The sequence below is a fragment of the Dasypus novemcinctus genome, chromosome 22, assembly GCF_030445035.2.
Source record: "Dasypus novemcinctus isolate mDasNov1 chromosome 22, mDasNov1.1.hap2, whole genome shotgun sequence".
In the NCBI taxonomy this organism is placed as follows: domain Eukaryota; kingdom Metazoa; phylum Chordata; class Mammalia; order Cingulata; family Dasypodidae; genus Dasypus; species Dasypus novemcinctus.
The window spans coordinates 34,704,791-34,725,628 of record NC_080694.1 but is presented as its reverse complement, the minus strand read 5'-3'; the positions used below and the strand labels follow the sequence as shown (position 1 = coordinate 34,725,628).

At 55.1% G+C, this 20,838-nt stretch overlaps 1 protein-coding gene across 1 annotated transcript in view; it reads left to right on the top strand.

Moving 5' to 3' along the window:
* SLC22A23 (solute carrier family 22 member 23) overlaps positions 1 to 20,838 on the top strand; it is a 221,153-nt gene that overhangs the window by 193,982 nt on the left and 6,333 nt on the right. The window contains exons 6-9 of the mRNA XM_004483396.5: positions 2,931 to 3,033; positions 5,760 to 5,992; positions 8,817 to 8,849; positions 10,018 to 10,141. Of these exons, the coding sequence (XP_004483453.2) occupies positions 2,931 to 3,033; positions 5,760 to 5,992; positions 8,817 to 8,849; positions 10,018 to 10,141 (493 nt within the window). The remainder of the gene's footprint in view (positions 1 to 2,930; positions 3,034 to 5,759; positions 5,993 to 8,816; positions 8,850 to 10,017; positions 10,142 to 20,838) is intronic.

The following is a 20,838-nucleotide window of genomic DNA, read 5'->3' as shown; positions in this document are numbered from 1 at the left end:
GTGTATGTACACATATGCATGCACACACAGATATGTATGTACCTGTTTTAGGTAATACTCAAACATCATCAGGAACCCTTGGGTGGAGCGGAGAGTGGCAGGGAGAGTTGAACGTGGGGTGTCCCAGGGGTGGCGGTCACCCCATGATGGGCCAGTGCAGGGGCTGGAGGTTGATGGGACACAGACCGCCAGGGTGCTCGTGCCTCCCCACTCCAAGGCCATTTTATTTCCCCACTGAGTGTCCGGGTTTCCTCGGAGGACAGGGTCTCCCCACTCTCACTACTTTTTTTTTGTAGACATTATTAGTCAGCCTTCTCTGGAGAAACAGAATGGACTGAAGCTATGTGTAAATACTGTGAGGTGTTATGAAATTGCCTCACACAACAGAGGGGATGCACAAGTCAAGATTCTGTAGGGCAGGCTGCAAGCAGGAGCTCCAAGGAAAGTCCTCGATGAATTCCCCAGGAGAGGCTGGCTGGCTGAAGCAGAGCTGGAAGCTCTCCCTTCTGACTGCTGAGATCACCTCTTCTCCTTTTAAGGTCTTCGGCTGATTGGATGAGACCTCTCACATTGCTGAAGGCAAACTCCTCAGTTGATTGTAGATGCAGTCAGCCATAGATGCAATTACTGATATTTAAGTCCAGAGAATGTCCTTATAGTAACAGTTGGGCCCGTGCTTGTTTGACCAAACAACTGGACACTGACACCTGGCCAAGCTGATTCCTGAACTTAACCATCACAATCCTACCTTTTAATTCGATTGGTTATTTTAAAAGGAGGAAAAAAATTGCTAAAAATCCAGTTTCAAACCAGAAGACTCTATACATTATAAAATGCTCTATCTTATTTCCATGGTTTGAAATTCATCTCTCCACTCAGGATAACGGATTTATTTCTAACCATTTATTGTAGATTTTGCTGGAAACAGAAGAAATAATTTTCTCTTTGACACAATTGTCCCAGGGGAACAGAACAGATGTTTTTCCAAATCAGAGCACGAGTCTTCCTGAAATGTCAACGTCTGATAATTAGGATAGAGTAGCAGCCTGGAATGTCCCTGGTCTTCCCTTATTTTTCGAGACCTTGACCGGCCTGAGGAGCTCCACCCATCCCTTTCTCTCTGTTCATTCATCAGTCAGGAGATTCCAAGCAGCCACGCCCCTGGCAAGCTGCCGGAGGCTGGACCTCCACTCACACCGTTGGGCAGATGCTACAGCCAAGGCGTTTCCTTGGTTGAGCTTCCTTGTTGAATAAAAATCTTTTTTTAAGATTTATTTAGGGAAGCGGACTTGGCTCGATGGTTAGAGCATCCGCCTACCACATGGAAGGTCCATGGTTCAAACCCAGGGCCTCCTGGCCCATATGGTGAGCTGGCCCACGTGCAGCGCTGATGCGCGCAAGGGGTGCCCTGCCACGCGGGGGTGTCCCCCGCGTAGGGGAGCCCCATGTGCAAGGAGTGTGCCCTGTAAGGAGAGCCGCCCAGCGCGAAAGAAAGTTTAGGCTGCCCAGGAATGATGCCACACACACAGAGAGCTAATGCAGCAAGATGATACAACAACAACAACAACAACAAAAACGAGACACAGATTCCCAGTGCTGCTGATAATAGAAGTGGACACAGAAGAACACACAGCGAATGGACACAGAAAGCAGACAACTGGGGGTAGGGGGTGGAAAATGGAAGAGAAATTAAAAAATAAAAATAAATTAATTTTAAAAAAAGATTTATTTTTTATTTTTTTATTTTTTTCTCTCCCCTTCCGCCCCATTGTCTGCTCTCTGTGTCCATTTGCTGTCTGTTCTTCTGCATCCACTTGCTTTATCCAGCAGCACTGGGAATCTGTGTCTCTTTTTGTTGCGTTGTCTTGCTGGGTCAGCTCTCCGTGTGTGTGGCGCCACTCCTGGGCGGGCTATTCTTTTTTCACGTGGGGCGGCTCTCCTTGTGGGTTGCACTCCTTGCACGTGGGGCACCCCTATGCAGGGGACACCCCTGCATGGCATGGCATTCCTTGTGTGCGGTAGCAGCACTGCACATGGGCCAGCTCACCACACGGGTCAGGAGGCCCTGGGTATCGAACCCTGGACCCTCCATGTGGTAGGTGGGTGCTCTGTCAGTTGAGCCATGTCCGCTTCCCTTCCTTGTTAAATTGACAGACCCACAGCAGTACCTTAGTGAACCACCTGACATTATCATCCTGACCACGGCGCATGGCTTGGACCCTTTCAGAATGGTTGCCTCACCCAGTTTGAGCCTCCCAGGAAACTCAGGCTCCTAACTTTGTAGTCACTTATGTCCCTTTGAGCCCAAACATTTGTCCATCCTGTGTGATACCCCTACCTCCAGCGACAGTTGCCCAGGACCTAAAACATGTACAGAGACGTAGATACATGTATGTGTTCATAAAACATATACATCTCTTTTCCATTCATCTATTAATCACATGCTCAAGGCGCAACGTCAGAAGAGTAGCTATAACCGTCTTCCATTCTGTGCCACGACATGAAGCTTTTCAGCGAGCAGTTCTCCAAGTCCCTGAGCCGTGGGAGATGCGGACGCTAGAAGAACAGAGAACTGCTTGTTTGGATTTGCCAGGGACCTAATTAGTGGCTCCCTAACCTAAAATGCCTTCATTAAGTTCCTTACGCAGGCAAAAGTGCAGTGCGTGTCCGCAGTTTGTTTACTCGTGTGTACCCTGCCTGGTTCCCAAAAAAAAAGGTCCCACGTTGGAAATTGATACCGCCAGCCTCTCTTGGCTCCTTGTCAGGCTCCAGAGGGACATTCTAACTGAAAGGTGGCGTCTCTGCGACCACGTTTTCTATGCTCAATGCAGAGACCCTGTCCCCCGGTTCAAAGCAAAAAAACATCCCCTCCTGGTGGTGCCAGAACCCGGGGCCGCCTGCGAGGGTCGCCTGCTTGTGTTCCCTTGCAGAGCTGGAGAAAGAACTTTCCAGAAGGCCCAAGAAGGTCTGCATCGTGAAGGTGGTGGGGACCAGGAACCTGTGGAAGAACATCGTGGTCCTGTGTGTGAACTCGTGAGTGAGGGGGCGGGCGGGGGGCGGGCGGGGGGCGCTCGGGGGGCAGGCGGGGTCACTCCTCATCTGTGGAGGGGAAGGACTTATTTGGAGAAGAACTGGACCCGCTATTGCAGCAAGGGCCGGCGGTGCTGGCTCGCAGTGGTGACGCACCCCCCCCCCCCCCCCCCCCCGCCCCTGGCGAGACCCCGCCAGCGGCCCCCTCCTGGCGGTGGCGGGCGCCCCCTGCCGGCGGTGGCCCTCGCCGTTCCCGCTGTCTGCTGGCGTCGGGGCGCCCCAGGCAGGACACCCTGGGAAGGGCGGCTGCTCCTGTCAGCGTGCCCCGGGGAGGGCTGGGTCTCCGTCCAGCTCTCCCCAGCCTGCCCCCGGGGGCCGGGGCCGGGCGCGGGAGTCACCTCCGCCTCTCCCTTCAGCTCCATGGAGGCTCTGGACACGAGAACACGCTGCCCCTCCACCTCCGGGGCTGCCCTCACGAGGCAGGGCCAGGAGCACTCTCTTTTTCTCCCCCCACTGCCGTCACCATTTGGGCAGCTGGGGTGCTCCCGCCCCATCCCCTGCGCCCCACTTCGGCCACGATCACTCCCTGGGCCTCATCTTCTCCAGTCACCCCCATCGTCTTGGGGGCTCCATGGCACATACCCGTGGCGCGGCTTGCGCGCGCTGCCCTCCTTCCTGGCCGCCGCCCCTCCTTCCCTCAGCAGTGCTTCCTGACTTCCAGTCCTGGGGCCCAGCCGCGCCCTCACGGTGCTGCACCCCCTCATCTCCGCCTCCCGCCTGGCCCGCCTGGAGCTCACGCTCCATCACTGACCACTCGCTACCCAGCCCTCCAAAGCTACAGCCCGCGGGGGCTGGACCTTGCTGGGTGTATGCTGGGCGGGGGCTGGGCCTTCGCTGGGTGTCTACTGGGCGTGTGCTGGCCGTTTGTTGGGTGTCTACTGGGCGCGTGCTGGGCCTTTGTTGGGTGTCTACTGGGCGCATGCTGGCCGTTTGTTGGGTGTCTACTGGGCGCGTGCTGGGCCTTTGTTGGGTGTCTACTGGGCGCGTGCTGGCCGTTTGTTGGGTGTCTACTGGGCGCATGCTGGCCATTTGTTGGGTGTCTACTGGGCGCATGCTGGGCCTTTGTTGGGTGTCTACTGGGCGCGTGCTGGCCGTTTGTTGGGTGTCTACTGGGCGCGTGCTGGCCGTTTGTTGGGTGTCTACTGGGCGCGTGCTGGCCGTTTGTTGGGTGTCTACTGGGCGTGTGCTGGCCGTTTGTTGGGTGTCTACTGGGCGTGTGCTGGCCGTTTGTTGGTTATACACTGGGCATGTGCTGGGCGTTTGATAGGTGTATACTGGGTGTGTGCTAGGCTTTTGGTGGGTGTATGCTGGGCATGTGGTATGTGGTTACTGGGTGTATACTGGGCGTGTGCTGGGGGTGTGCTGTTCTCTGCCACATACAATTGGGGGTGGCTGGAGTTGGTGACTGGACAACCAACTCTCCATCTGGTTGTCCTCACTTTAACGTCATGGCCACCAGTGTCCAGTGAGTGCTCTCCACTGCCTGGCGCCTTCCCTCATTTCTCCTGCCATCTCCACCTCTTGGCGCCTTCCCTCATTTCTCCCGCCATCCACGGACTTTGCACCTGCACCTTCCCTCTCCTTCATCACCGGTTTCTCTCTTCCCCCTGAACCTGTCGCATCAGCACATAAACATCCTCATAGCGCCACCTCTCCCAGAGCCCTCTGCAGCCATTCTCTGTCCCTCCTCTTGCCCCACCTCTCCCCAGACCCTGACGGCCAGGCTCCCAGGGTCATGCTCAGCAGGGCACCTAGGGGCCTGCCTGCGGTCCAGCCCAGCACTCACACTTCTGTCCCTGCCTTCGACTGACTGTCAGGGGTGTCGACCCCTCCCTCCATCTGGGAAGGCTGGAGTCCTGCCTCCTTGCCATACATCCCATCCTCAGGGCTCCCACCTCAGCCCTCCAGTCTGTCCCTTTGACCGCTTCAAATGGATGCCCAAAAGCCCTCTCAGAGTTACTGTGGACCAAAATGGAGTGCTCGGGGTCCCCTCCCTGCTCCGTGGGTGCTCCCTCCGCACCCCCACAGGGCCACCGGCCGTGCGCCCAGTCTCTCCTGGTCCCTGCACGGAGCTCCCTCCACCCACCTGCCCAGACCAGCAGCCTCCGCGGCATGCTGCCCCGCTCCCACCTCGGCAGTCCCACGGGTTTACCTCCAAATCCGTGGCCACCTTCCGTCTCCCCGCGCGCTGGGGGGACCCGGCCTCAGCAGCCCCCGGAGGACCAGGCAGCCCTGCCCGCTTCTGGTCCTGTCTTTCCCACGGCAGCCATAGCCGCGCCTTAAGGACACTGCTCCGTGGCGCGCCTTGCCTCCCCCGCCATCCCCGAGCCCCCCAGGACGGGCTCCTGCCAGCCCTCCAGGGCCCTCTCCCGCCAAGCAAACACCAGTCCCTCCTCTGTCTTCCCGACGGCTTGCCGCGTGGGGGGTACACGCGAGAGGCGCGCGCTCCTCCCCGCGCGCTCCTCCCCGCGCGCTCCTCCCCGCGCGCTCCTCCCCGCGCGCTCCTCCCCGCGCGCTCCTCCCCGTTCCTTGGCCGGTCCCCTTACGTGTCCCGCCCCGATGCCCTCGTTGCCGGAAGCGTGCGGGTCTGCGTCCCTGCGGGGGGCTCTGGGAAGGGGGAGCGAGAGCCCCTGCCCCTCCCTGGCACTCACGCGGGTGCCCCCGCACAGGCTGACGGGGTTCGGCATCCACCACTGCTTCGCCAGGAGCATGATGGGCCACGAGGTGAAGGTCCCGCTCCTGGAGAACTTCTACGCCGACTACTACACCACGGCCGGCATCGCGCTGGCCTCGTGCCTGGCCATGTGCGTGGTGGTGCGGATGCTGGGCCGCAGGGGAGGGCTGCTGCTCTTCATGATCCTCACTGCCCTGGCCTCGCTGCTGCAGCTCGGGCTGCTCAACCGTGAGTGCGGGCCGGGGGCAGGGAGGGGGCGCGGGATGCGGGGTGCGGGGAGGGGAGCCGGGTGGGGAGGGGAGAAGGGAGGAGGGCTTCTTAGGGGTACTGGAAGGGGTGGAGGTGGGTGCAGGAGGGGGTCGTGGGGGTGTGGGAAGGGCCCACAAGTCGGTACAGAAAGGAGGCTTGGGTGGGGGCTGGAAGGGGCTGTGGGGTGCAGAAAGGGGAAGGGGAGGGGGGCGGGCTCCTTGGGGTACCAGAAGGAAAGGAGGTGGGTACGAGAGGGGGTCCTGGGGTGTGGGAAGGGGCGGGGGGTTGATGCGGGAAGGAGGGTGGAGTGGGTGCGGGAAGAGGGGCGTGGGGGCTGAAAGGGGCTGTGGGGTGCAGAAAGGGGAAGGGGTTGCCGGTAGGGGAAGGGGGTCTTGGGAGTGTAGGAAGGGACGAGGGGGGATGCAGAGTTGGGGGGGTTGTGGGTAGGGGGACAGGGGTGTGGGAAGGGGCTGGAAAAGCTTCAGCGGGTGGAGAGGAGCACCTACCACCTAAGGGCTCTAGGGAAAGGAAGATGCTAGGAGAAGTGGTCTCCGGGGCCCGGAAAGCAGGCGTGGCGTTATTCCAAAACCAACAGCCTGGAAGAAAAAAACGCCTTGGGGAGGACCCAGCTTTAATGAAAATGTTCATGGGCCTGAGGGGGGCCTTCCCTCCTCCCCTCCACCGCTCCACGGATCCCCACAGCCTGCTCTGTGATTCCAGAGCAGGGGACTTTCACTCTTTGGCAGGGCGTTTCTAGGTGAGGCATCACCTGGCAAAGAAGAACAAAGCAGTGTTTCTTTCATGTGAAATTAAAGGGGAGATGAAATCCGTTTCGACACGCTTGCATTGGAGCACTGCGCTGAGATGCCCCCAAGCTCACTAGAATTTCTCAGTAAAGGGAAAAGAATTAAAACCAAGGAGGGACAGGTGCAGGGCATTATATATCCTGCCATGACCCACTGAATCGGCTGGGGGAGAGTGTAAACTACAGCATAAACTATAATCCATGCGGTGCAGCAGTGCTCCAAAATGTATTCACCAAATGCAATGAATGTGCCACAGTGATGAAGGAAGTTGTCAGTGTGGGAGGAGTGGGGGGGTGGGGAGTGGGGAATATGGGAACCTCTTATATTTTTTAATGTAACATTTTGTATGATCTACGTATTTTTAAAAAAATAAAAAGACAATAAAAAAATTAAAGCTAGTGGCTCCATCCAGCCACTCTGACTGCAACGGGCAAGTGAACCGCAGCTCCTGGTGAGCAAATGCTGCCCCCCGGTGTGTGGGGAAGCCCCAGGATCCCTGGTGCTGGGTGGTTGGAGCTGGTCTGGGAATGAGCCAAGCCTGCAGGCTCTCCCCTCAGTCCTAAGCGAAGCACCACTTCTTTACTGGGCATGCTCAACGGAGCTGCTAAGTTAGACTCTCATCATCCAGTTGCACAATAGACCCGAGGGCTGGAGAAACAAAAAGCCTTCTAGTATTTCGGGTTTTCATGTCCTCTGAGATGCAGGAATCAGTCTCCAGAAGAGAAGGGGGAGAAAGGAAAACCTCAAAATCCTCCTCGTGCAAACTGGTTTATAGAAGGGCTGATGGGGAGCCGATGTGGCTCAGTGGTTGAGAACCCAATACAAGGTCTTGGGTTCAGTCCCTAGCACCTGTGCCTCACACACATAAAAAAGTCAAATAATAAAGGCTTTTCTCCAAATTCACTTCAAGAAATAAGTTAATAGAAGGGCTAGTTTCCATCGTGGGAGCAGATTTTCTAATTTATTCGAGTTCGTATGCATGCCAACTCTTGCTGGGAGACGACCTTATGTTCGGCTGTCGCTAACGGCCCCTGGGAGGGGGTGTTTGTCGTCTTATTCTCGTCCCGCTGGTGGCAGGCAGGGGCAGTCCCACCTGTCCAGGCACTGCGAGTCGCCCTTCCAGGGCCCCCCTGCTGAGCCCTCGTGGCTTAGGGGAATACGGCAGTGGTGCCTCCACCCCGGGGTGACGGACACACTCTTGGGGACCCTGAGCAGGAATGTCTCGGGAACTTTGTGGACGCGACAAGCTGCTGTGAGGAGCAGGTCTTGGCGCACAAATGAGTCCCCTGCCCGGGGCCCCACAGCCTTGATGCTCTAAGCCCAGCCCAGCAGGGACTGGAATAATTTTGCACATGATTCAGTTCACTTTGGTTTGAGGTCGGGGAGAACTGCTAGGGGCTCTGTTCTGAAGGCTCATTTCCCCCTTAGTTGTTAGACCAGGATTTGGGGTTCTCCCCCTTAAATTTTTTTTTTTGAAATAATTGTATACTTCCTGGACAGTTACAAATATAACACAGAGCCCATATGGAGAACTCCAACTTACCCCCCCACACCCAGATCCCCTAGTTTTAACATTTTGCCACATTGGTTGTACCAATCTATCCATCTATTTATCCGTCCACTGTCTAAACATTTGAGAGTAGGTTGTACATCTTGCTCCTTGAACGCTTAATACTTCGTGTGCATTTCTGAAAAACAAGGATATTCATACATGTAATGCCAGGAGGTCTTTAGACCTTTGTGTAGTCCAAGTGCTAATTCCAGATATGCCTGAACTCAGACCACCCTGCAAGTCTCCCAGCAGCAACTTAGCACTCTGGGCCCGGGGGGTGCAGGCTAGCTGTCCTCTTGGGCTGCAGCCCCCTTGGGATACGGAGTTTGCTTTTAAATGCATCACTGGGAACCTGCGCTAACTTCATACCTGATGTGCGTTCTTCACTCCTTCCCTCCTTTCTCTTTTCTTGTATATGTGGGCGAATTCGCTTCCGCGGACCCAGTGATTGGAAAATACAGCCAGCACCCAGACTCAGGTAAGTCCCCGAGCAGGTGGGCCGAGCACTTCCTTATGTTTTTGTGACATCCGGTAGGCGTGTTCATCATGATTCACAGACTGTGATTTCCCTCTCCTCTCTCTCTCTCCACCTCCCTCCTCTCCAAGAGTTGCAGCTGAAGTTGGCCGTAGGTTGGACACTATAAGCACATATTCGTAATCTCTGCTCCCCCTTGCCTCTAGAGAGAGCTGCACCTTCACCCCTCGCAGTTCCGCTTGGCATGCATCCCCACCCCTTCCCCTGGCACCCGTGGTCTGCAAGCCCCGGGACTGGTGCCAGCAGCCTGTCCCAAGGACAGAGCCTGGACAAGATCCGAAAGCCCGGATGCGACTGTAGCCTGCTCACCATGCTGCCGGGGGAAGCTGCTGTCCTTCCACCTCATCCCTTTAAAGTCACATAAACTCGCTGCTTGGGGTCCGCGGGAGCCCGAGGGGCCACCCCTGCCTGGCCTAATTCCCGCAGTGCCTCGGGGCGGGGCGGCCCCTTTGGAATGAGGGCCTCGGAGCCTGCGCTCGTGAACCAGCCGTGGGGGAACCCGAGCTGCACCCCAAATGCGTGAGCCACGACAGCATGCCGTCGTGAGGCGCTCGGTCCCACCTGCCCTGAGAGCTGACTCGGGCTGCGTACCGGAGCGGTTTCCCTCGAGGCCCACCAGGCTCCTGTCCTCTGGGTCACCCAAGCTTCTGTTCTCTTACTCTGACACGGATGACGGTGCCCTGTCCCCCATATTGGCTTGTTCAAATCTGAGCGTGCAGCCGCCTCGGCTCTCGCGTGCAGGCACCGGGCACGAGGAAGGCTGGCGCTGGGGGATGTCGCCGTGGCCCAGGGACCGCCTCCCGCCCTGCGCTCGGCCCGAGGAATTGGGGGAGCCGGCAGCGTGAGCCTGGGTGCGCAGGCTGCCGGGGGGGTTCCCAGGGGCCTCCCGGAGCCTTCCGCCCTCCTGGGCCCTGAGGTGCTCCGTGGTCTTTGGAGGGAGCCAGGCACCCCTGTGTGCTCCCCGCAAGCAGGGGGCAGAGGTGCCTGGGTGTGGCCTGGGCCTCCCTCCCCACTCCGCTCGGCCGCACCCCGCCCTTCCCGCTGCTCGTCCCCCTTCCTCCCGCCTCCCTCTTACCTTCCCCCCCTTCTTTTGACGCTCCCGCCCCCCCAGGTATGAGCGACAGCGTCAAGGACAAATTCTCCATCACGTTCTCCGTGGTGGGCATGTTTGCCTCGCACGCGGTGGGCAGCCTCAGCGTCTTCTTCTGTGCAGAGATCACCCCGACGGTGATCCGGTGAGTTCCAGACGCCCCCTCCGACCTTTCCCCAGTGCCCAGGGCTTGTCTGCGGGTCCTCGGGTGAACTTGGCCCCAGGCCCCTAAGGGAGCGCGGTTCAGGGCCAGGGAGCCACAGCAGGACCGGAGACGGGAAATAAGTAGAACAAGTGTTTACGTCCAGGCTTCAATGAAATCACAAGCCGTTAACTCTTCTCAGAGGCCTCGGGTGAAACATGTTTCAATATCTACTGAGGCCTTATTAGTTTTAATAGTTTCCCAGTTGATTTTATCCTAAGGAAATATTTAGACCAGTATATAAATTTTTTGCAAAAAAAAAAAAAAAAAGGTAAAAATGATACACACACGCATGCACACACATGCACGTATATATGTAAATCTTATTAGGATGGATTGGTTAAACCAGCTATAGTTTATAGAATACTTCGCAGCCATTAAGATTTGATATCTGAAATTGTCGTTTGGTCCATTTTTGGGGGGTGGGGGGCGGTTTAAAAACATTCTGGAAGAATACCAGATATTAATGGAAGACCAGATGATAAAAGCATTTAATTTTTCGAGTTCTTTTTTATATACTCAGAGTGTTTTTTTAATAAATAAAAGAATATTCTAATCAATAGGATTTTAAAACGCAAGACGTATTTCTACTTAGGTGCCATATGACAAAATACTTTTTCCTAGATGCTCAATACAGACTAATGTTCTTTACTTAACTAAGTACGGTCTTTGGCATTAAGCAATCATGGTCATGAATATTGCATTTGTACTACATTAGAGAATTTTTTAATGAAAGACTCATACACACAAAATCTGTTTCAAAATTTAAAAATACAGGAGAAAGGACCTTATTTTTTATTGGCCTGTGAAGTCAGTAGCACTAATCCAAAGGAAAGCCTCAGTGAGCGGAAGCCTAGCAAGTGAGGTCATTTATTTAAACAATATTTATCAAGAACCCGCCACGTCAATACGACCAACGTACGCCTGGCCCGCACGTAGTTTATTGGGGTTTCACACTTTCCTGAAAGGCATTATTAACTTGTGCTTCTGTTTAGTTCATGAAGTGAGGTTTAGCCCCTTCTGGAGCTATCTCTAGAAATGGGACATGCATGCCATAAACAACCAAATGCTGTTAAGATTTACAGATGACAACAGCGGTCTGCCTTGATTTAAAAGGACATCGCTGAACTGCAACATCACGGCATTTTCCTGGTACTTACTGTCGTGACTTACCAAGAACCTCATTTTGACTTACGCCCCCCTGATCTTTTAATAGGAAAACTGAGCTTTTCTAATGCACATGCTTTTTTAAAAATATAGATCGTGATATGGGCGGTTGTTCAGCTGTGAGATAAAACCCAGACGTCAGGCAGGTAGCATCTCGCACCCTTCTTTTCCCACATGATTAGATAAAGTCAGGTAATCGCAGTTTCAGGCAGGCCGTGGAGAGACTCGTGATTTTAACTCCTCTGCTGCTGGGAAGGACCTAGGGAGAAGGCAGGAGGCCTGGGGCCTCTCTTTTTCCCTGTGTTTCCAGCAGTCGTGCTGACGGCAGGCTTTTCACATGACCTCCTTTTAATTCAGCCTCTCGGCTTCTTACAAAACATGCCAAGCCTGGCGGCTGCTTGGTGCCTGTGAGAAAATCTCGTTGACTTGTATATTGGATAAAAAGGCAGGGAAGTGCAGCATAAGCTCTTCTGTTCCTACCTTTTGTGTAAGCAAAGAGACAAGTCAGGAGTTGATCTCATGTTTGCAGTGGCAAAATATCTCTGGTGTACAACAGTTTGGTGCTGGGTCTTCTTCTCTGCCTAGTGAAATGTCCCTCTGTTCATCTATAAAAGCACAGCCGTGGTGATTCTTTCAGCAGAGCAGAAGTCGAGGTGATCCCCTGGCGGGGGGCAGTTTCCGGAGCATTCTGCAGCCTTGGCGTGATTCAGTACATCTCTGGAGCTGGAGGGGTTGGGGGGAAGCAGCTTTACTCTGGAAAGGGAAGTCGCCGGGGCCTCGTTATGCATTGTTCAGTTCTGCTTAGCAAGCTACAGCGAAGGAAATCCTCTTCGGCGCAAACCTGGAAAAAATCATTCGGGGGTAGAAATTCAGAGACCCAGCTGGCCAAGAGGACAAACTAGGAAAAAAAATCTTTGCCCCTTGGTGTGTCCTGCACTTGCAGGGGATGACAGGAAATTCATCCTCTCTAAGGAGGGGAGGGGGACTCCCCTGGCCAGCCTGGGGGGATTTCTTACAAATCTCACCGCTCCCCCCTCCACCCTCCCCACAGCAGCAGCACCCCCACCTCACTCGTCCACGCAGGAACAGTTCCCCCCCAGGGTACCCCGGAAGGCTCTGTCCTTTCTCGTCCACCCCCACCACGTTCAGATAAACCCAGGAGCAGCTAGATGGCGGCTTGAGGTCTATGGGCCCCATTTTTCTTAACAATGACCCTTTCTCCATGATGTTGTATCAAAAACAAAACTTGTGCGCCAGAAGGCCGGAGGTAATGGTGCCCAGATTGACGGCCTGGAAACAAACCTGCAGAAAGGCTTGTGGAAATCCGCTGCCCACGGGTGATAAAGACTCAAGCAGACGACACGTTGTCTCGTTCAAGTCGGCCCTGACGTCACGGTCCAGACACAGTCCCCTTCCAGTCGACCTAGGCCAGACGGCACTCGGCTTCGCCGCCAAGGCTTTTGGGGTGATGGAAGGACTGATCGCCTGACAGGGCCCCAGCTCTCCTTTCTCTGGGGCCTGGGGACCCGGATCCTGAAGCAGTTGATGGCTTTTTTATGGCAGGCCGCCTTTTCTCCCGTCTGTCCTTCTAGAAGCTGCCACAGGAGCCTCTGGGCCTGCCCTGCCTTCCCTTTCTCATCAGGCATCGGGAAATACTGAGCTTGAGGTGGTGAAACCAAGAGCCTTCCGTTGTCAGGAAGGGTTCCTCATGGGTCCCCTGGGGACGCGCCTCCAGGCCTCTCCTCGGCCCCCTGAAACGCTAGCTCCTCTGAGTCCACCTCAGGGCTCCCAGCTGGTCCTGCCTCCTCTAATGCTGTGGAAGACCAGGGGACCGCTCCGAAGGTCAGCACCTGGCTCTCTTCCATGTTTGCTGTGCCCTTTGGCGTCTGTTTGCCTTCTTGTCAACTATGTTCTTAAGAATGATCTGATGTTTGATGACCAAGACTCAGTGAGTGGCAGCAGAAGCGAGGATTCCCCCAGGGCCTAAGGAGAGCTGGGCTGAGGGAAGGAGGGCCCACCTCGCTGAGGAGAGCTGGGCTGAGGGGAAGGAGGGCCCACCTCGCTGAGGAGAGCTGAGCTGAGAGAAGGAGGACCCACCTCGCTGAGGAGAGCTGAGCTGAGGGGAAGGAGGACCCACCCCACTGAGGAGAGCTGAGCTGAGGGAAGGAGGGCCCACCTCGCTGAGGAGAGCTGAGCTGAGGGAAGGAGGACCCACCTCGCTGAGGAGAGCTGGGATGAGGGAATGAGGGCCCACTTCGCTGAGGAGAGCTGAGCTGAGGGAAGGAGGGCCCACCTCGCTGAGGAGAGCTGGGCTCAGGGGAAGGAGGACCCACCTCGCTGAGGAGAGCTGGGCTCAGGGGAAGGAGGGCCCACCTCGCTGAGGAGAGCTGGGCTGAGGGAAGGAGGGCCCACCTCGATGAGGAGAGCTGAGCTGAGGGAAGGAGGGCCCACCTCGCTGAGGAGAGCTGGGCTGAGGGAAGGAGGGCCCACCTCGCTGAGGAGAGCTGGGCTCAGGGGAAGGAGGACCCACCTCGCTGAGGAGAGCTGGGCTCAGGGGAAGGAGGGCCCACCTCGCTGAGGAGAGCTGGGCTGAGGGAAGGAGGGCCCACCTCGATGAGGAGAGCTGAGCTGAGGGAAGGAGGGCCCACCTCGCTGAGGAGAGCTGGGCTGAGGGAAGGAGGGCCCACCTCGCTGAGGAGAGCTGGGCTGAGGGAAGGAGGGCCCAGGACCTGAGGAGAGCTGGGCTGAGGGAAGGAGGGCCCAGGACCTGAGGAGAGCTGGGCTGAGGGAAGGAGGGCCCACCTCGCTGAGGAGAGCTGAGCTGAGGGAAGGAAGACCCACCTCGCTGAGGAGAGCTGGGCTGAGGGAAGGAGGGCGCACCTCGCTGAGGAGAGCTGGGCTGAGGGAAGGAGGGCCCACCTCGCTGAGGAGAGCTGGGCTGAGGGAAGGAGGGCCCACCTCGCTGAGGAGAGCTGGGCTGAGGGAAGGAGGGCCCACCTCGCTGAGGAGAGCTGGGCTGAGGGGAAGGAGGGCCCACCTCGCTGAGGAGAGCTGAGCTGAGGGAAGGAGGACCCACCTCGCTGAGGAGAGCTGAGCTGAGGGAAGGAGGGCGCACCTCGCTGAGGAGAGCTGGGATGAGGGAATGAGGGCCCACTTCGCTGAGGAGAGCTGGGCTCAGGGGAAGGAGGACCCACCTCGCTGAGGAGAGCTGGGCTCAGGGGAAGGAGGGCGCACCTCGCTGAGGAGAGCTGGGCTGAGGGAAGGAGGGCCCAGGACCTGAGGAGAGCTGGGCTGAGGGAAGGAGGACCCACCTCGCTGAGGAGAGCTGGGCTCAGGGGAAGGAGGGCCCACCTCGCTGAGGAGAGCTGGGCTGAGGGAAGGAGGGCCCAGGACCTGAGGAGAGCTGGGCTGAGGGAAGGAGGACCCACCTCGCTGAGGAGAGCTGGGCTGAGGGAAGGAAGACCCACCTGGCTGAGGAGAGCTGGGCTGAGGGAAGGAGGGCGCACCTCGCTGAGGAGAGCTGAGCTGAGGGAAGGAAGACCCACCTCGCTGAGGAGAGCTGGGCTCAGGGGAAGGAGGACCCACCTCGCTGAGGAGAGCTGAGCTGAGGGAAGGAGGGCCCACCTCGCTGAGGAGAGCTGGGCTGAGGGAAGGAGGGCGCACCTCGCTGAGGAGAGCTGAGCTGAGGGAAGGAAGACCCACCTCGCTGAGGAGAGCTGGGCTCAGGGGAAGGAGGACCCACCTCGCTGAGGAGAGCTGAGCTGAGGGAAGGAGGGCCCACCTTGCTGAGGAGAGCTGGGCTGAGGGAAGGAGGGCGCACCTCGCTGAGGAGAGCTGAGCTGAGGGAAGGAAGACCCACCTCGCTGAGGAGAGCTGGGCTCAGGGGAAGGAGGACCCACCTCGCTGAGGAGAGCTGGGCTGAGGGAAGGAGGGCGCACCTCGCTGAGGAGAGCTGAGCTGAGGGAAGGAAGACCCACCTCGCTGAGGAGAGCTGGGCTCAGGGGAAGGAGGACCCACCTCGCTGAGGAGAGCTGAGCTGAGGGAAGGAGGGCCCACCTCGCTGAGGAGAGCTGGGCTGAGGGAAGGAGGGCGCACCTCGCTGAGGAGAGCTGAGCTGAGGGAAGGAAGACCCACCTCGCTGAGGAGAGCTGGGCTCAGGGGAAGGAGGACCCACCTCGCTGAGGAGAGCTGGGCTGAGGGAAGGAGGGCCCACCTCGCTGAGGAGAGCTGGGCTGAGGGAAGGAGGGCGCACCTCGCTGAGGAGAGCTGAGCTGAGGGAAGGAAGACCCACCTCGCTGAGGAGAGCTGGGCTGAGGGAAGGAGGGCGCACCTCGCTGAGGAGAGCTGAGCTGAGGGAAGGAAGACCCACCTCGCTGAGGAGAGCTGGGCTGAGGGAAGGAGGGCACACCTCGCTGAGGAGAGCTGAGCTGAGAGAAGGAGGGCCCACCTCGCTGAGGAGCCTGGGCTGAGGGGAAGGAGGGCGCACCTCGCTGAGGAGAGCTGAGCTGAGGGAAGGAAGACCCACCTCGCTGAGGAGAGCTGGGCTGAGGGAAGGAGGGCCCAGGACCTGAGGAGAGCTGGGCTGAGGGAAGGAGGGCCCACCTCGCTGAGGAGAGCTGAGCTGAGGGAAGGAGGGCCCACCTCGCTGAGGAGAGCTGAGCTGAGGGAAGGAGGGCCCACCTCGCTGAGGAGAGCTGAGCTGAGGGAAGGAGGACCCACCTCGCTGAGGAGAGCTGGGCTGAGGGAAGGAGGGCGCACCTCGCTGAGGAGAGCTGGGCTCAGGGGAAGGAGGGCGCACCTCGCTGAGGAGAGCTGAGCTGAGGGAAGGAGGACCCACCTCGCTGAGGAGAGCTTGGCTGAGGGAAGGAGGACCCACCTCGCTGAGGAGAGCTGGACTGAGGGAAGGAGGACCCACCTCGCTGAGGAGAGCTGAGCTCAGGGGAAGGAGGGCCCACCTTGCTGAGGAGAGCTGGGCTGAGGGAAGGAGGACCCACCTCGCTGAGGAGAGCTGGGCTGAGGGAAGGAGGGCCCACCTCGCTGAGGAGAGCTGAGCTGAGGGAAGGAAGACCCACCTCGCTGAGGAGAGCTGGGCTGAGGGAAGGAGGGCGCACCTCGCTGAGGAGAGCTGAGCTGAGGGAAGGAGGGCCCACCTCGCTGAGGAGAGCTGAGCTGAGGGAAGGAGGGCCCACCTCACTGAGGAGGAGGCTGGGGAGCTGGGGAGCCGCCTCTGTCCTTGAACTTAGCACAGACTGAAGCACCGGTGGTGCAGGTCCCTTCCCCAGCCTTGGTTTCGTCTTGAAGTGAGAATTCTCGTGCCTGTGTAGAGTGAAGCTCTGAATGATGGAGAAAGAGGCTACATTAAGGCCCATTGCTCAGGAAGTTGCAGTTGATATCATTCCTAGCTGAATATTTTTGGCAGTAGGTTTATTTCTGTAGAAACTGGTGTGAATCGTGGGTTGTTGTTGACATCAGAGAAATGTAGTAGAGGTACACTCAAGTGATTTAAAAGAGGAAGTGAAATGGGAGGTCGGTCTCTTATATTTTAATGCAAGCTGGCCATAAACAAAGCAAAAGAATTTTAATAAGAACAAAACAAAACATAAATAATTGCAAGGTGGTGACATCTGCATGTTGAGCTGAATGATTGAGAATGCTGGAATTCTTAATTCAAGCTTGCTACAAATAGGAGTTAAGGTCTGCCTGTCCATCAGTCTTTCTGTCCTTAAGGTTATTTAGATGTTATTACTAGTAGATAATACAGTGTTTGTGTTCCTCAAGCACGAACAAGAACTTGCCCTCTGGTTCTCTGTAAATGTGGGGTTTGCCAGCTCTGTAAACTTGGACACGTGCTGCCCTCTAGTGATAAGCTTGAGAAAGGCCGAAAACACAAAGCATTTGGGGACAGAAAATAAACGTACATGCTTTCTATAAACTGGGGCTTCAGAAGAGAAAAAGGAAAGCCAGAAATGCGTACCAAATTCTGCCCCAGTTGTTCCTAATCCTCTGAAATTATTTCAATGTATTCTTGTTAGAAAACCAAGCAAAATTGTTTTCACGGAATAATACAGATAACGATACATTGCCTATTATATGTGCATGTATATATATGTTGTATATTAAGTGCACACGCCTGTAGAGAGATAACTTTTTAAAAATGAGCCTACCTCAAATCAGATAAATTTCATTTCCTTAACAAGGAGCAACTTTGGTCTGGAGGTAAGCACCTCCTCTAAGAATGGATCTGTGTACACCACTCTTCGTGGGCCTGTGCGCTCTACCTTTCTAGAATGTTAACACACAGGCAAACTTGTACTAGAATATTAATCCACATGTAAAGCAAAGTTAAGACCTTTGTGCTCGCCATTGCCAACACACTTAGTGACAAGGGAGGGCCAAACCCCAGGAGGCCCTGCAGAAAATGACATCTGGCTGGTATCAGGGACCTCAGGAAGACACGCTCGTTATCCCTGGAACCTGGTATGTCCCTTGCAACGTCCCCTGTCTTCCTCAAGTGGCCACATTGAACAGAGCCTAAATGCCTATTTTAGGTGTCGGCGTTTTTCACCTTGTGAATGGGTTCCACTGCCTTGCTCTTTAGAGCGGCCGTCTGCATTTAACCTGTCCCAGTCATTTGGGGGAGCTGACCCTCCTACCAGCGTGGTCCAACAAGGATGTGTAAAGCAGAGTGAGCCACTGGTGCTCGAGCAAAGAGCCCTTGCCCTTGATGGCTCATTGGCCAGTAGAGACGAAAGGCATAGGAGCAAATGCTGTCAGAAAGATGCGTGGTCTGAGCCGCTCACCAGAGAAGGGGGTGGGATCTGGGGGACACCAAATACATATATTGCTGCCCCTTGCTCGTATCCCTGGGATGGCACAGCAGCACAAGGGTGCAGCCATTTTTGCAGCTCTTTCCCTTGGCGAAGGGCTCTCTAATGCAGTGCTCCAGCTTGGGTGGGAACATGGTCCAGCTTGGGTGGGAGGTGGCGCTTTGTTTCCTTAAACGGCTACAGCCAGGGAATTCGATCACTCATTGAGTGCATTTGTTACCTACTGCTGCGTAACAAATTGCCCCAAAACTTAGGGGCCGGAAATGACACACATTAACTTGCGTTTTCTGTGGATCAGGAATCTGGGCGTGGCTTGGCTGGGCCAGCTGCTTTAGGGTGTCTCACAAGACTGCAGCCAATCCAGATAGGACTTACCCAGCACAACCAAATCCTGAGCCCCTCCCTGCTTGAGCCGGAGGTGGCCTGGGGCAGGTAGGCTACTGCCTGCAAAGACAGGAGGCCGGTTTTTAATTGAGAGGAAAGAAAGGGCAGGGAATGGGCTCTTTTAATGTTTTTGTTGTGAAATATTACAAAATGGGGTGGGGGATTCCCTGTTTTGTCTCTCCCCCCACAGTTATCATTCCTATGTTCCATTCTTTGGGAAAAGATGTTGGAGAATCTTTTATTCTTCCTGCCCATACCAAAGATCTCTCGGTCTGCCGGGTAGGAACGCAGTCCTTCCATCTGCTTGGATGGGTGCCCTCCTGGACACCCCTTCTTGGGAGTCCCCCTGCCTGCTCCGGCCCCTCCCTTCCTAGCCCAGGGCTGCTTGTGGCCTTAGGGCCGTCCCCCTCCTGTGCTCCCAGGTTCCTCTCACTCTGGGTCCACCTGGGACTGGCCTAAGATAGGGTCTGTTGTCACAGGGCCCCAGGTAGCAAAGGCAGGACTGCCTTTCCCGTCCTTGTGGATAGCAAATCCCTGTAGGAAACCCCGGGCATAGAGGAATAGATTGTGCAGCTCTGCGGTGGGCTGAGCAGGACAGAAGGCCTGGCCGAAGCAGCAGGTGACAGTACAGAGGGAAGCAGGTGGCCAATTTCTCAGTTTGGGGGAAGGAAAGGTAAGGCCTGGGCAGCCCCCAGCCACCCACCCAGACTGAGAAGCTTTGGGGGTTTCTGTCTCGTGGGCTGCCTTTTGTGACGTTTCATCTACATGGAATCCTATAATCATGTAACATCGTGTTTTTGAAATTCATCCATGTCGCAGCACATATCAGTACTTCATTCTTTTTTATTGCCAAATAATATTTCACTGCATGGAGAGACCACATTTTGTATATCCCTTAACCAGTTCATGGACATTTGGATTGTTTGCAATTTGGGGCTAGGATGAATAATGCTGCAACAAACATTCATTTATATGTTGTCCTGTGGACATATGTTTCATTTTTCTTGGGTAGGTACCTAGGAGTAGAATTGCTGGGTCATACATAAGTTCATGTTTACCTTTTAAGAAACTGCCAAACTTTTTTCCAAAGCAACTGCACCATTTTGCATTGCCACCAGCAGTGTATAAGGGTTCTACTCTCTCCACCTCCTCACCAGCACTTGTTATTGTCTCTTTTTTATTATAGCCATTCTAGTGGGTGTGAAGTAGTATGTGATTGTGGTTTTGATTTGTATTTCCCTAATTGTGAACGATATTGAGCATCTCCTTGCATGCTTACTGGCCATTTGTATACCCATTTGTCTTTTCAACTATTTTGCCCATTTTTTAATTGGGTCATTTGACTTCTTATTAAGTTATGAGTTTTTTATTTCTTCTGGATATAAGTCCCTTATATGCTTTGCAAACATTTTCTTCCGGTATATAACTTGTTTTTTCTATTTTCTTAACAGTCTTTGGTAGGGCAGAAGTTTTTAATTTTGATGAATTTTGATCCAATTTGATCATTTTTTTTCTTTTAGGAATTCTGCTTTTAGTATCATTTCTAAGAAATCTTTGCCTAACCCAAGGTCTCAGAGATTTCACCTGTTTTCTTCTAGAATTGCTAGGGTTTTAGCTTTTACATTTAGATCTATGGTCTGTTTTTTATTCTTTTTTATAAATGATGTGAAAGGTCTAAATTTATTTTGCCTTTGAACAGTGTGTTGTTTCTTTATTACATGTTGAAAAGACTATCCTCTCCCCCATTGAATTTACCTTTGTCAAAAAGTAATTATCCATAAATATAAAGGTTTCATTCTTTTTTCTATTTTTTTTTTAAAGACTTATTTTTTAACTTATTTCTCTCCCCTTCCCCGCCACCCCCCCCCCATTGTCTGCTCTCTGTGTCCATTCACTGTGTGTTTTTCTGCGTCCGCTTGCATTATCCAGCAGCACTGGAAAACTGCATCTCTTTTTGGTTATGACATCTTGCTGCATCAGCTCTCATGTGTGCGGCGCCATTCCTGGGAAAGCTGCACTTTTTTTTTCATGCAGGGCGGCTCTCCTTGTGGGGCGCACACCTTGTGCGTGGTACACCCCTACATTGGGGCGCCCCTGCGTGGCACAGCACTCCTTGCACGTGGGCCAGCTCACCACATGGGTCAGGAGGCCCTGGGGATAGAACCCTGGACCCTCCCTATGGTAGGCGGATGCTCTATCAGTTAAGCCACGTCTGCTTCCCAGGTTTAATTCTGAACGCTCAGTTCTGTTCCATTGATCTCT